Source organism: Suricata suricatta, chromosome 3, assembly GCF_006229205.1.
Source record: "Suricata suricatta isolate VVHF042 chromosome 3, meerkat_22Aug2017_6uvM2_HiC, whole genome shotgun sequence".
NCBI classification, from domain to species: domain Eukaryota; kingdom Metazoa; phylum Chordata; class Mammalia; order Carnivora; family Herpestidae; genus Suricata; species Suricata suricatta.
Window position 1 is genome coordinate 132,191,044 of NC_043702.1, and position 13,692 is coordinate 132,204,735.

Below are 13,692 nucleotides of genomic sequence, written 5' to 3' on the forward strand. Positions count from 1 at the left end.
CTTTTTGATTCAGAAAATGGGATTCACAACATTCCCAAGTGGCAAAAAAAAAAAAAAGAAAATGTCATCAAGATACACGTTTTATAACAGAGATAAGGTCAATCAATTTATGAGATGCTGACTGGGTACCGAGTGTGGCTCAGAAATGGTCCCAGGTGATGAGGGTACAAAGGCTGATTAAATACGGTCTCCGCCCCTGACGAGCACAAATGAACAGGGCGAAGGAGGAAAAAAGAATAAAATAAAAGGATATGTTGTGTTAAGTGCTGTAATGGAGCTTTTGGTAAAGCGCTAAGGAGATCCAAATGAAAGAAAGTGTAATTATTCCAGAAAAGGGATCCGGAAGGGCAGAAGAGTTAAGACGATATTTGAGCTGGGATTTGAAAGGTAAACGGGAGTTCATCATCAATCAGGGAACAGAAAAGCTCTTCAGGCTGATAGTGGCATAAAGCAGTGACAGGAGGAAGGCAGGGCTGCACATAAGCGTGGCCATCACTATTGCTAATGAAATCCATAACTCTGGAGACTCAAGTCAGAACAGGGCTAGTTCTTCTCTTGAGACCTACCCACAGAGTGAGCTGGAGGGACAGATGGAAGGAAACCTTTCAAGCCTTCACCAACCCTGTTGCTGTAACTCTCAGCGAAACAAGGAGTTGGGTTTAGGGTTCAGGGCTGAAAGCAGAGCTGCTGCCGGTTGGCACGTTTTGGACTGGCCATCCGAAGTTGCACAAGCCTTTATCCTTCGGGCAGACACTCATTGGTGGACTGTCTAGTCAATATTGGATAGAAAATCATTTTTGTCAAGAATATCACAATCCTCCAACACTAATCAAAGAATGTTCATGAAGAAACATTTTAATCAACTTCAGCTCCTTAAGAAACATTTCTGTGGGAGCAAAATGGCAGCAGGTCCCTCTGGGTGCCCAGAGCAGCAAGGTGGATGGAAGCTGGGGCTCAGACGGTCAGAGTCACTGCTGTGCACACAGACGAACATTAAACATGTACCCTGAGTCAGTGCACAGGAGTGCCATCTCCTTTAGCACGATGCACAGAGTCAGCAGATGTGGAGAGAATTCAGTGTTTATCAGTAACGCTTCACATGAACAAGTTACTTGTTCGGCATCTTTGTACAAGAGATTTTTCATTTACAGCTCTGAGTACAAGGGTCAGTTAGCCGTAAATCAGCTGAGAACGTGTGCCAATAACACGGAATGGATGCTGGGGTTCAAGTATCTTTGGCGAGGAGGAAAGGATCTTCAGATGCTCAGGGGGATCCCTATATGAATACAAGGAAGGTCAGGTTCATGGGCAAGCAGCCAGAGACCCTGTAGGCTATTTTTAATCCAGAAGGACAGGAAGGACAGGAACAACAGAAAAGGAACTCACACAGGAGAAATGGAAAGCAAGAAGGAAGCAACTGTAATAAGCAAATGGAAAGGCAGGGAGAAAAAAAGATCTTAAAACTAAAATTATATTCCTAACAGGGAAGCCAGAAACGCTGTAGGAAGAGGCTGCAAGGGAGGAAAAACCACAGAAAGCAACAATAGAACTAGTCAAAGAAAGGATTTTAAATGCCTCCATCTTATGAGGGTCAGAGTGGGTCGGCTGGTAACATTCTTGCCTCTGGCATTAGGTCATGAGTTCAAGTCCCACATCAGTATTTGGCCTCAAATCAAGCTTTGATTTTGCAGCAGCTCTGGAAGGCTGGAAGCACTTTCCATTCCCTTGGTGCATTAAGTTTACCACCATTCCCTGCACCAAATTAAAAGTACCAGAAAGAAAGGGAGAATCAAAACCATTAGCCATTACCTAAAAAAATAAAACTTAAAAAAAATCCTCCTGGAGAGAATAAGAAGGAGAATGAAGAAAGTTTTCATATGTAAAATATTCACTGCATTTATTTAGACTTCTGTGAATACAAGTTTTTTTTTTCTCACATCCAATCGATACAGAGAAGGCTTGTCTGCATTTTCAACGCACGTAGAATACTAGTAGCAACAATGGTAGTGGCAAAGGAAACGTTACTCCTTGCTGAACATGAAGATATCATTAAAGTAAACAGCTGGTGGGAAGAAAAAATATAGAAAAGATTCTCTCTGGGATAAGAGAAGAAAGAGTAAGAAACAGACCATACACCCATCAAACACTTAGGTGGTGAGGAAAGAGAGAAAAAAACGAAATGACTTTAAGTTAAATAATGACAATAGGACTATCCTTATATTAGTACAGTAATTTATGTATTAAACAGTACATTTATAGGGGAGCTTGGGTGGCTCAGTCGGTCTGTCTTTGGCTCAGGTCATGATCTCATGGTTCAGGAGTTCAAGCCCTGCATTGGGCTCTCTGCAGTCAGCACAGACGCCACTTTGGATCTTCTGTCCCCCTCTCTCCCTGCCCCTCCCCTGCCCTCTCTCTCTCTCTCAAAAAATAGATAAGTAAACATTAATAAAGATATTTAAAAAGAAAGCACTTTTATATACTTTAACTCATATGATCCTCCCAATATCCACAGGCAGAAGGAAAGCAGGTATTTTCCCCACTTCACAGATGAGGAAATGAAGATTTACAAAGCCATGCAACCCCCTCAGGAGCAGTCCAGCTCATTCCTAGTTTGGGGCTCACGTACTGCATCCGCTAATCAATGTGTGCCGTTGACTAATTTGCACTTACCAAGCTTAGTCCAAATTGTCAAGCACAATTCGCTAACATCCTAAAAGTATGCCCAACAAGGAGCCATTAGCATAATGCTTACTAATGTAGAAAAGTGGTTTCCGACCCTCCTATTTTTTGGCCAGGAATATCAAATACAATTGTTAAGCAGTAAAATATTTTTAAAGCATTAAAAGAAGCACACCAATCAATTAACTATCTAGGAAAACTGAAGGAATTTTAAATGTGAAATATTGGAGCCCAACCAATAATTGTCCTTCATGGTACAAGTAGCCAGACAGAGAAAACACAAGAGATATTACTTTTAATCGGCAAGGATAACTAAACACTGCCATGGCCATTCCTCCCAGAGGTGCAAAATGAGAGCGTGATGTCAGAACATGCCTTGAAGCCTTTGCTAATACTACTTCTTAAGCAATCTGGTTTACATACAACCCTAAGCTTCAGGGGACACTGGTGAGAAAGGCACCCAGGCTCCTACAAGTTTCCACAGCAGGGTTCTAAAGAGGGCTCTGACAGTGGGGTCCGAGGAGAGCCCCACTCTCGGTGAGCGAGTGCGTGTTGTATCCTAGCCACCACACCAAGCACCTTAGTACATAACTCATTCACTAATCACAGTGACCTTGTCAGGAAGGAAGGTAGTGCTGGTGTCCTTCCAACAGGTGAGCAAGTCAGATGTAAAGCTGGTTAGTGACTTCACAGCTCAAGCCCACACAGCTCACATGTGGTAGGGACGAGTTCAGGTCTGCCTGGTTCCGCACAGGTGTGCACGCTCGCACTCGTGCGCACATTCACTCTCTCTTAATTGAAGTATAGTTGACATACAGTATTATGTTAGTTTCAGATGTACAGCATCATGATTTGACAATTACATACACCTTGAAATGCTCTCCGTAATAAGCCTAGTTCCCATCTGTCAGCATACAAAGTTTTTACAATCGTATTGACGAGTGGCCCTTCACCAGTGCTCTGGGACCTCCCTGTACCAGAGCTCCTGCTGAAAATGTCTGCGGAAAGGAAAAGCAACCAGGAGGTGCTGCTCCTGCCAAGGCTCCAACTGAGCAGAAAAAACCATGGGTGGATTCCCTAGCTAGTCCTCCATGGCTCTGGGCCGTATTAAAGCTTAGTTAAGCCACGAGTGCCTGGGTAGCTCAGTTGGTGAAGCAGCTGGCTTCAGCTCAGGTCATGATCTCATGGTTTGTGAGTTTGAGCCCCACATTGGGTGAGCTCGAGCCCTGCTTCAGGTAAAAACCACGAGCCCCACTTTGGGTGAGCCCTGCTTTTCTCTCTCTCTCTCTCTCTCTCTCTCCACCCCCCTTCATGGGATTCTCTCTCTGCCCCTTGCTCACTTGCACCCTCTCTCTCTCTGTTAAAAAAAAAAAAAACTTGGTTAAGTCATTTTTAAAATAGATATGCTAATTGTGTTGTGGTCAACATGTGGATAGAAAATAGCAAACGTCTTCCCTGTGCTTCACAAACTAACCAAATGCTTCCAGTTTCCTGAATTTTCTATTTAGGAGCATTAGTTATCTCAAGAAACAGTTTCAAGTGTTGCAGTCTTAATTGGAAAAGTCACGAGTACAAAAGCATTTTAAGCTAATATCTAATCCAATTTTGATTATGTTTACTTAAATCCATTAAGTGATCTCTTGTTAGATAAAAACTGCCCACATACTCCAGCTTTGTCACCAGCAGCGGCAGAAGTTCCTGGCATGACGAGGGTACGTAACGAGGGAAGAGTGGGAACAGGAGGGTTCCAGAGAGCCTCCGTTGATATTACTGAGCAAAGACATCCTACTTTTAGCAGGAAACTTTTGTTTTTCCTTTTCCAGTCTTCTTTAGAATTATGAAACTGGAAAGAGTCAGCCTTGGCTTCACTTTTATAAAAAAGGAGAATGAATATTGAAATCAGCAGGAAACGGAATCAAGGAAAAAGTTGACTTGTTCAACTCTCTGCTGAAAGAAGCAAACATAAAACTCCTGGGAAGATTTACATGGGACAAGATTAACTGCATAGAAATGAATTCAGATCAACGGGCCACAGACGGGCACACGCAGTGAAATGCTAGAAAACGTAGGATAAGGAGTCTGTGAGGATGAAGACACACTGAGAACCACCGACAACACAGCATCCCACTCTCTTAGAAGTTGTGCCCTGCAGGACAGAAAGGAGAAGATGGCTTTGAGGAACCCCAACCACAGGGACTCAATTTGCGGCCACATCAACAGAAAGGCACAGGCATTTCTACGATGTCAAGCCAAGAGGACCAGTGGTGAATGATGTGACTCTCTCTTCACAAGACTGACAGAGCCTTCTCCCTGGTGGTGTGTCCTACCTCATGTTGTAAGCTTGCCCTGCCCTTATGCCTCCCTCCCTCCCTCTGTTTTTACTTTTTTTAAACCAAAGACGGTTCCTAAACAGTGCAAGTTTATCACAAAAATGACACAATTGACGGAAAAACAAGCAAAACCAAGACAAGGTCAGGCTTTGAATAATTATATAAAAGAGGCCTTCAAAGATGCAGGAGATCCTAAAAAGTAAAATGTGAAAAGACATTTTAATTTAGGCCGTGTGTGTGTATGAGAGAGAGAAAGAGAGAGAAAGAGAGGTTGAGGTTGTGGTAGTGTAAACTAGCAAAACACTAGATCTTACCAACCCTTTTCTTCTATGTGAGTGGAATTAGCAATGAGACTGAGCTTCCCCAAACAGTGATGCCAGCAACCAGGACAAACCGTGTCAAAGAGGGGTTAAAGGCAATGAGTAGGGAGCAGTAAAAGGCCAAGACATCCAACCATAAAATTTCCTGTGTCTCTAACATGACAATTATAAGTTTTAACTGTTGTTGTCTAAAATATAGCTCTGTAATCATAGGCCTGTGGGTTCCATATTTATTCTCTCTCTGTGGCCTACACATTTAATTTGTTTAGTTTGTAAGGAAACAGAAGACTTACAAAGAGAGAAAGAGACAGAGAGAGAAAAGAGAAACCACCAGCTCGAGTTCTCTGGAATCTGAGAACCAAGCTCGGCTTGCTGTCTTGCCCACAGTGAGTCTCAGCGAGACTGTGTCTCTGGACAGACATATGAGGCGGGTCGGGTGGGCTGCAGGGCCTCTCCAACGGGAGGGAGGCATCTGCTAGCATATACGCAGAGGAAGCCGGAATTGAAGCCCCCAGCACATTTCACCCAGTGAGCAGAGGCTGATGCGGAGCCCAGTAAGCCCAGTTTTTGACAAGCTTTCTGAAGCCAGGGTCCCTAAGAGCCATGCCTGCCAGGCCTCCCACCCCTCACTCCCACCCTCTTCCTTCCCAGACTGCCCTCCCCCAAACCCCCCCAAACCCTCCGCCTCTATTCTGCTGCCACCTTTCCATTCAGGTCCTCGTCCTCACTTCACCTCCAAGTTTGGCCTCCTCCCTCTCACCCGCGCCAGTCTGGCTCCTTTCCGGCGCATTCACCACTCGGCTGTCCATCATCTTGCTGAAATGTAGATCTGGCCCTGCCGGCTCTAAGGCCCTTCACTGACTGTCCAGCATTCAGGGCAGAGCAAACTCCACAGCGCAGCACACCAGGCTCTCAGTGACGTGGCCGAGCCTTTCCCTCCAGCCTCCTTTCCTGTCACCTCACCTCTGCCCCATGCTGAGCCTCACACAGTGGTCTCCCTTCCGGCCTCCATGCTTTCCTCCGCCCTGTGCTCCTGACTGGAATGCCTGGCTCCAGCACCTACTCAGCTGTTAACTCTCCACTAAAAAGCCCTCTCTTCCATGCAGGCTTCCTGGAGCACCCACCCCCCACCACCCCTCCGGGGCTCCTCTAACACACAGATCTCCCTGGCACAGATCATACTTACCTCTATATGTTGATTAAGTTTCTGTCTTCCCTACCACCTGTAAGTTCTTTCAGAACAAGTCAGGATTCCCAAGACTTAACATGGTGTTTGGCATAATGTAGGTTTCTGATGAAGAAATAAGTACTACTGAAGGCTAGGTTAGCTGACTCAAGCACAGAGGACAGAATCATACAAACAAACATGCAACAATGGCAGTGAGGAAGTTCATACTGGATGTGTTTACTAGCAGAGTACCCAGCAACTGCCAAAAACTCCAGACTCCAGATCAGCTCTGAAGATAGCCACACCCATCGGCAACCCAGACTTGAGCTAGCTGAGCTTTTCCAATGGAATGAGGCAACATGTGGTATTTTCCCCTCATTTAACCAATACTTTCCTTGCTCTGATTACAGAAATCTTTTCTTTTCCCATATCTTCCCCAATTTAACCAGTACTTTCCTTGCTCCATTGACAGAAATCTTTTTTTTCTATATCATGAGATATGATATCATGGTACCCCATAGTATAACATGGTAGAAATGTTAATGTCTTGCTATGGCATATTTTAACATAAAATGTATAAGACAATCACTATGAGATTCTAATTAGTTAGAAGGGGGAAATGTAAAACGAACATATGCCATGGACAAAGGAAACTAAAATAAACAGGGCAGTGACACATTTCAGTGAAGCACTGAAGGAGAAAAGCAGAGTAGTTGCCATATTGCTCTCCCTTTCTTTCTAAATTTAAAACTTCAAGAAACGTTCTCTTTATAATTTTACAGAAATAAGAATAAAATATGTTCATAATATTGATTTAGCAGAATGTATACTTTAAGGATAAGGACTTAATGCCCCTCTTACCTGTTACGTGTTTGCCGTGGGAGACACATATTTGGAACTCAGCTCAGTGTCACCCAAATTGTTGGACTGGACTGGATATTCTTAATTACATGCTAAATAGCCCTTATGCAAATCCCAAGAGATTTGTAGAACAGTGAAAGGATCCAGCGTTACAACGATATCTCAGGCAACTGAAATGGACTATATTTTCTTGGTCGGCTGCCGTATTAGTGGGTTGTTTCAGAAACATGTTCCCGGGGTCAAAATGAAAAAGAGGAGTTGATTCACTTACAGATGGCTGCTAAATTTTGAAATTTACTTTCTAAAGCCTAAATTCAACATTCTGCTAGACAAGAAGAATGCAACCCACAGGCCTGTTTTCCTAGATGGAAACAGGGATGACCAACTGTAAACCAAGGGCTTCTCTAGGGCTTATCTCCATAGAATTCTAAAGTTCCGCCCCGAGCTTCCCAACCACACACAGTTGTAATGCTTGCCAAAGCTTTTTAACTCCTGAATTGCCTTTATAAGACAAATGCAGTGGGATCTACTGCTTTTAAAAGGCACTGGGGAATGGTCTAGTTAATTCACTGTGAGTTTTTTTCTTAAAATGAATAATCACTACCTTTGTGCCCTGCTTTGTTCCAGAAAGAATGTTAAGAGAGCTATAATCATTACCTAATTGATTTTTCTCGCTCCCACACGCCCCTCCTCTTCTTTATAAGTTAACATCTTCATGCTTATTGCATTTTAAATAACTTAAGCAACTCATACATTCATATTTATCAGGACAATATAAGTCTCCAAAAAAGGGATGAAGCTTGATCCATTCATTCAACAAACATTTGTTGAGTTTCTGCCAACTAGATGACCACAGTTCACACTTGGCCAACCTTTTAGTCTAGTTGGAGATACAAGCAAATAAACAGACAATTACAACAGAGTGAGGTGAATGCATGACAGAGAATTAGAGAATGCTTGGAAACATGCAGAAGGAGTCTCTCCTCCAGACGTGGCAGATCAGAGAAGCTGCCCATAAGTGAAGTTAGCTGAAAACTTGAGGAGCTATTGGAAGGCAACACGGATAGCAACACCCCCAAACCACGAGGTAGATCAAGCCAAATAGTGGATCCAAGTGAGAGTTCACTTCTCGATTCAGATGTGACAGGTGCTTATCTTGTCACTGACCGATATGACCCACAGACTAGCCACAATTCATCCTAAACACTAGGTTCTATAGCAGACTTCTGGTTCCCTTTATATCTAAATATATTCTGCTTTCTCCTGTCTTAATTTGTTATCTTTAGCAGCCTCCCAGATAGCAAGCATTTCAACTCAACCCAACAAGGGCCTATGTGGGAGACAGGGTAATAGACTATAAGGAAGGGAGGAACTGGGTCCCCACCGCAAGGACCACGTAACCACAGACGCATAAAACTTAGAAAAGCCTGTGACCACCCACTGACTATTCCATACCCCACAAACCTTGCTGAGGTGACCTACCACTATCGATCCTGCTGATGAAACCAATATCCCCATTTTGAATTTATCTTAGGCTTGATGCATTTTTCTGTACCCTACATCTGTCATTTTGTGAAGACAGCAGACTGGGCTCCTGACACCAAGCCCCCTTTCCTAACTGTTGGGTCCTTATCCTCTGCCCATTTGAGCACTCTTCCTAATTGGTACATTTCCTGCTTCCAGAGAACTGATATTTTCTGCAATCATTTCTACATATCACTGTCCATATAAAACCACAACACTGAGACCAAAGAAAAATAACCAGTTTTGACCATTTGCTCTCCCCAAAATCACTGAACACTCTACAAGCTAATTGAATGGTTGGATGAAATGACTTTTTAATGTCCTTCCAACCCTGAGGTTTTATGATTCTATGACATAATTAGTCATTTCTCCTTGAGGGCTACAGCTAGGAAAAGTTCTCCTAGGCTAAGAAGTTATTGCAAAGGGAAAATGGGGTCAGTATTTCAATAATATTTGGTTTTTCAAAGTTTTCCAACATAACTTCACTGTCAAGAGGCAAAGCTGCAGCCACATGTAGAGTAAACCCAGCTCGGGCCATACTCTATTGTATATTTTACAACCAAAGACAGAGGGTTTTACTTCAAAAGATCAACAAAACACAAAATTTCACAAACAAACCAAAAACGAATGTTCTAAATGTTTTGGATTGTATGATATTTCCCATCTAAGGATGTGTAATTATTTTTGCTATCCTTTCCAAATTGAATCTTAATTATGTTTTGCGATCTGAGTACTAGAATTACAGAAACTGTGCTCAGTCTTTTTGGCTTGTAAAATAAGTTTTATATGGGGCGCCTGGGTGGCTCAGTCAGTTAAGTGTCTGACTTCGACTCAGGTCATGATCTCAGTTTGTGGGTTTGAGCCCCGCATCAGGCTCTGTGCTGACAGCTAGCTCAGAGCCTGGAGCCTGCTTCAGATTCTGTGTCTCCCTCTTTCTCTGACCCTCCTCTGCTCATGCTGTCTATCTGTCTGTCTCTCTCTCTCACAAAAATAAATAAAACATTTAAAAATTTTAAAAATGAGTTTTACAGGCATGTAATGCGAGCTATGCCCACCCTTATGTGCTACGTAATCTCGTGCATATCTGACGCACCATACCCTATATATCAAAAATGGAGAGCTCATCAATCAGATACACATCTTCACAACAAATATCCCAATTCATGGTTCAAATTATCATTCAGAATGTAAAGAAGAGAAAGTCCTATCACTCAAGTCCTGCACCACGAGAAGCATCTAGGCAAAAAGTATACCATAGCATCTTTGGTCTTCTGAGCCAGTGTTTTCTTCCACTATTATGGAAATGGCCTGGCAGTTCCAAAGAAGAGATGTCACAACAGCACCTTCCTCAAAAGATTACTGACATCCTTCAGTAACACCCTCACCTCAATCTCTAGTTCACTCTCAAACTGGTTGCTTTGGAGAATTTTGGAAGGGCTACTGGAATGTAGGAAAACAAATATGGAGAAGCCACTCAGTCCTAAAAAGAAGGGTTTTGTCATTACTATGGCTCAATTGGTTGAGTCACATTTAATTAAGCCTGGAATTCCAAGGACAAAAACAGACCTTCCCAACAGGACACCTAGGACAAGGAATCACGTGGGATCAGAGTTGGAAAGTTCCTAAGAACCTGCTCTTGAGATCTGGGAGGGGAGCCACGAATCATCACACTTTGTTGCAATGGAGGGGAAGGCACGGATTCTTCTATCAACTCTAAGAAATCTTTTCACATTGTCCTCCCTCTCAAAATTTCAGCTCTACTGCTAAATCCAGGGTGAACCAACTCTGAACTCTGTGTCCATGTGAGCACACCGAGAGCGGGAGAGAACAGGAGTGCAGCAACAGGAAGTCAGTGAGAATTACTTCCCAACTCTGAACATCTCAGCAAACCATACTCTGCGTGTTTGGGGCGTAGAGAGTTAAGCCCTCCATTTCCCCCTGACTCAGTCATTCATTGCTGCTGTGTCTGGCTGAAAACTAAAACTGTCACCCAAGCAACATCGGTCTCCTTAGAAAGAGAGGAACAACCCGGCATCAGGAAACGTAATGACCCTTTGAAAGGCAGCTGGTTAAGAACCTGTGAATTACTGTGAAATACCCAGATAAGCTAGGCCACATTATTACCACATTTAAATAAAATGCATGCATGCAACCCCCCAAAATAAAGCAATGACTTGCCAGGACTCCGGTTCTGCTTTCCCTATCTGGTCCGCCGGGGAGGCACCTGATGTTTTGAAAATCATATTCCAAGGAAGGTTCCTGCTGGATAAGTGAAGACCCTCTGGTCTTCAAAAGAAAAGACTCCTCCCTTTCCAGGCCACACCCGCATATGTGACTAATAGTTCACTGTCCTACTGGGAGGTACCTCGGCCCCAAGTCCAGAGCAGGAAAGGCCTGAGCTGAGGCAGCTGGAGAAGCCCAGAGCAATGAACGCCTGTGTCAGCAGACCAGTGGACCCAGAGCGGAGGAAATCACAGCTCCGGGCCATCCTGCCTTAAACTCAGGAAGTTATAAGTTAACATGTCGCCTCTGGTCTCATCGTGAGGCACTGGGCACTTTTGTTTCCTGTCCTCCTTCACATCCCGCCTTTGAATGCTGCTCAAATACTGACTTCTGTGAAACCCAAAGCCAGTAGATTGGATGCAAGTGCCCAATGGTCACGGCTCTAGAGCCCATCACTAGGGAAGCCCGCGAGCAGCTAGCACCAGGCCAGGTGAGAGCACACCTCCTCCCTTCGATCCAGCCTACCGGGATTTTCTTTCTCAAGGCTTTTTGGATCACCTCTCACTGCTCTCTCTGGGGATTACTTCTATCTCCAGATCAAGAATTCCTTCTTTCTTCCACATGTTGATATCTGCCCGAGTGGTGATCCTTGTCGCCAAGCGTTCCATTTCTCACTGGGACGTGCTGAAGGATCCATTAGGTGAGAACAGATAACTCACATGATCTCAACCAAGATTTTAGAACCTTAGTGGAAAAAAGCCCTTGTTCATGAAAGCACTGACTCTCCAAAGACCCAGCACTCTGCATGCTACATACGAAGTCGTGGACACTGCATGTGCATGTCTCCTCGTGGGCCACAAAAAGGAGGTAACAATGGGAAATCTGCCACCACCTCCCCCCCTGCAGGCAGATTTGGAATGGTCTGTCCCCTGAGCATCCTGGATACACGGTAGAGGTACAGGAGGAGGAGAGAGGCTATCAGCATCCGCGTGGGGAGGACGGGAAGAGGAAAAGGTGCCATCTGGGCAAAACTGCTATGGCTCTCATCTCACAGGGCGCTGCTTTCTGGTCCTTGTCACTGCGTGTCACTTTTCTGCCATTCCACCCCGACTCAATTTGCCAAAAGCCTCAAGATTTCTAAGAGGCTCTGAATTATTGACCAATCTAGGGAAGATGATTCAGAAAACATTAAGTACAAAAACAGACCTGAACAGCTAGTGCAAACACTCAGGTCATTGGCAGTTTCCTTTTTAAGGCCAAAAGAGAAGAAGAAGAAGAAGGGGGGGTGGGGAAAGCCTGCCTCTGCTAAATAATAATGATATTCACAGAACAAGAGACTCGGCAGCGCCGAAGTTCACAGCGTCTCCAGCTGTACTCACCCCTAGCCATCTTGCTCCTTTATTGGCAGCCTGTTGAATCTGGACTCTTTTGAGGGTGACATGGTAAACAGCTCCTTCCTCTACCTCTTCACCCCAGTCCTGAATCGAGCTCTGCCAGGGGATGGGATAAAGAGAAAGAAAAAGAGTATTTTTTTTTCCTCTCTGCTAACCACAATCTATCCCAGCTGCTTTACTGCTTACACCAGCACTCGGGGCACAAGATGGGCTGTTCAAAATAAATATTACAATCAGAGCAATATAAGACAACTGCGATAGAGGGAAGGCTGAGATTTTCTTGGACCCCAGCCCTTTCCTGTGGTATCAAGATCCCCGGCCTTTTCCATGTAGTTATTTTTCCTACACTCACTCACATAGCTTAGGACGGTTTTTTTTTTAAGTCTTTCCCCCCCACCCTCTTCTTTAAGACACTGTGATTTAATCCTGATTACCGCCTCCCCCACCTCCCACTTAAGTGAAAGGAAAAATAATTCGTTGGTACAAAGTCTGTACTACTTTTGTAAGTGGCTCAGTTATTTGAGCATACTACATTTTAAACTCAGGCACAAACAAGTGTCTAAGATGCCAAGAGCCCGGACTCCTTTGGAAGGGAAATGCTTCCCGTGTCTCGTTCTCCTCTTGCTGTGCTGGGACTCAAAAAGTTAGCGGGGCCGGGGGTAAAAGGTGTGTGTTTCCGGAAAATAATCCGGCAAGTGCAGAAAAAGCAACCCATCTTCAGGAGCCGCAAGTAAAAGGCGTGCGCCGGCCCCCGGACTTCCACGTCCCCGGCGACAGCCCGAGTTGTGTTAAAGAGCCGCCGGGCGCGGGAGCGCTCCCGGGCTCACCCCGGCTAACAGTTCTCGGTCCGTAAAAGTTTCCCCTTCCCGACAAACATCTGCCCCGAACACACCAGAGGCAGCTGCCGACAAAGTAGGTGCCGTGGAAAGAAGCGGCGCCGAGAGGAAAGCGTACAAAGCGGAGCGAGGCAGCCTCGGCTCCCAAGCAGGGGCTCGGATGGCCCCGTCCGCTCCGAGGGAGTCCGAAACTCGCCCCGAGAAAGCGGCAGAAGATTCCCCACCAGAGAAGCCTCGGGAGAAGGCAGAGCTCTCGTTACCATTTTAGCTTGCCAAAGCAATTTCATTCTCAGTTTTCTCTCCGGTCCGCGGCCGCGGCATCCTGCAGCCCGCTCCGGGCCCAACGCGGTCTCGGCC

General features: G+C 44.9%; 1 protein-coding gene across 7 annotated transcripts in view; it reads right to left on the reverse strand.

Annotated features, from left to right (window-relative positions):
• The window catches only part of RGL1 (ral guanine nucleotide dissociation stimulator like 1), a 241,101-nt gene that overhangs the window by 108,791 nt on the left and 118,618 nt on the right, over positions 1-13,692 (reverse strand). For 5 of the 7 annotated variants that reach the window (XM_029935212.1, XM_029935209.1, XM_029935208.1 and 2 more), the window contains one exon: positions 12,485-12,595. The exons of 1 other annotated variant lie outside the window; for it this stretch is intronic. In XM_029935212.1, the coding sequence (XP_029791072.1) occupies positions 12,485-12,595 (111 nt within the window). Of the gene's footprint in view, positions 1-12,484; positions 12,596-13,595; positions 13,687-13,692 lie in introns of those variants that run through there. One more of the 7 variants, XM_029935214.1, reaches the window with a different exon arrangement.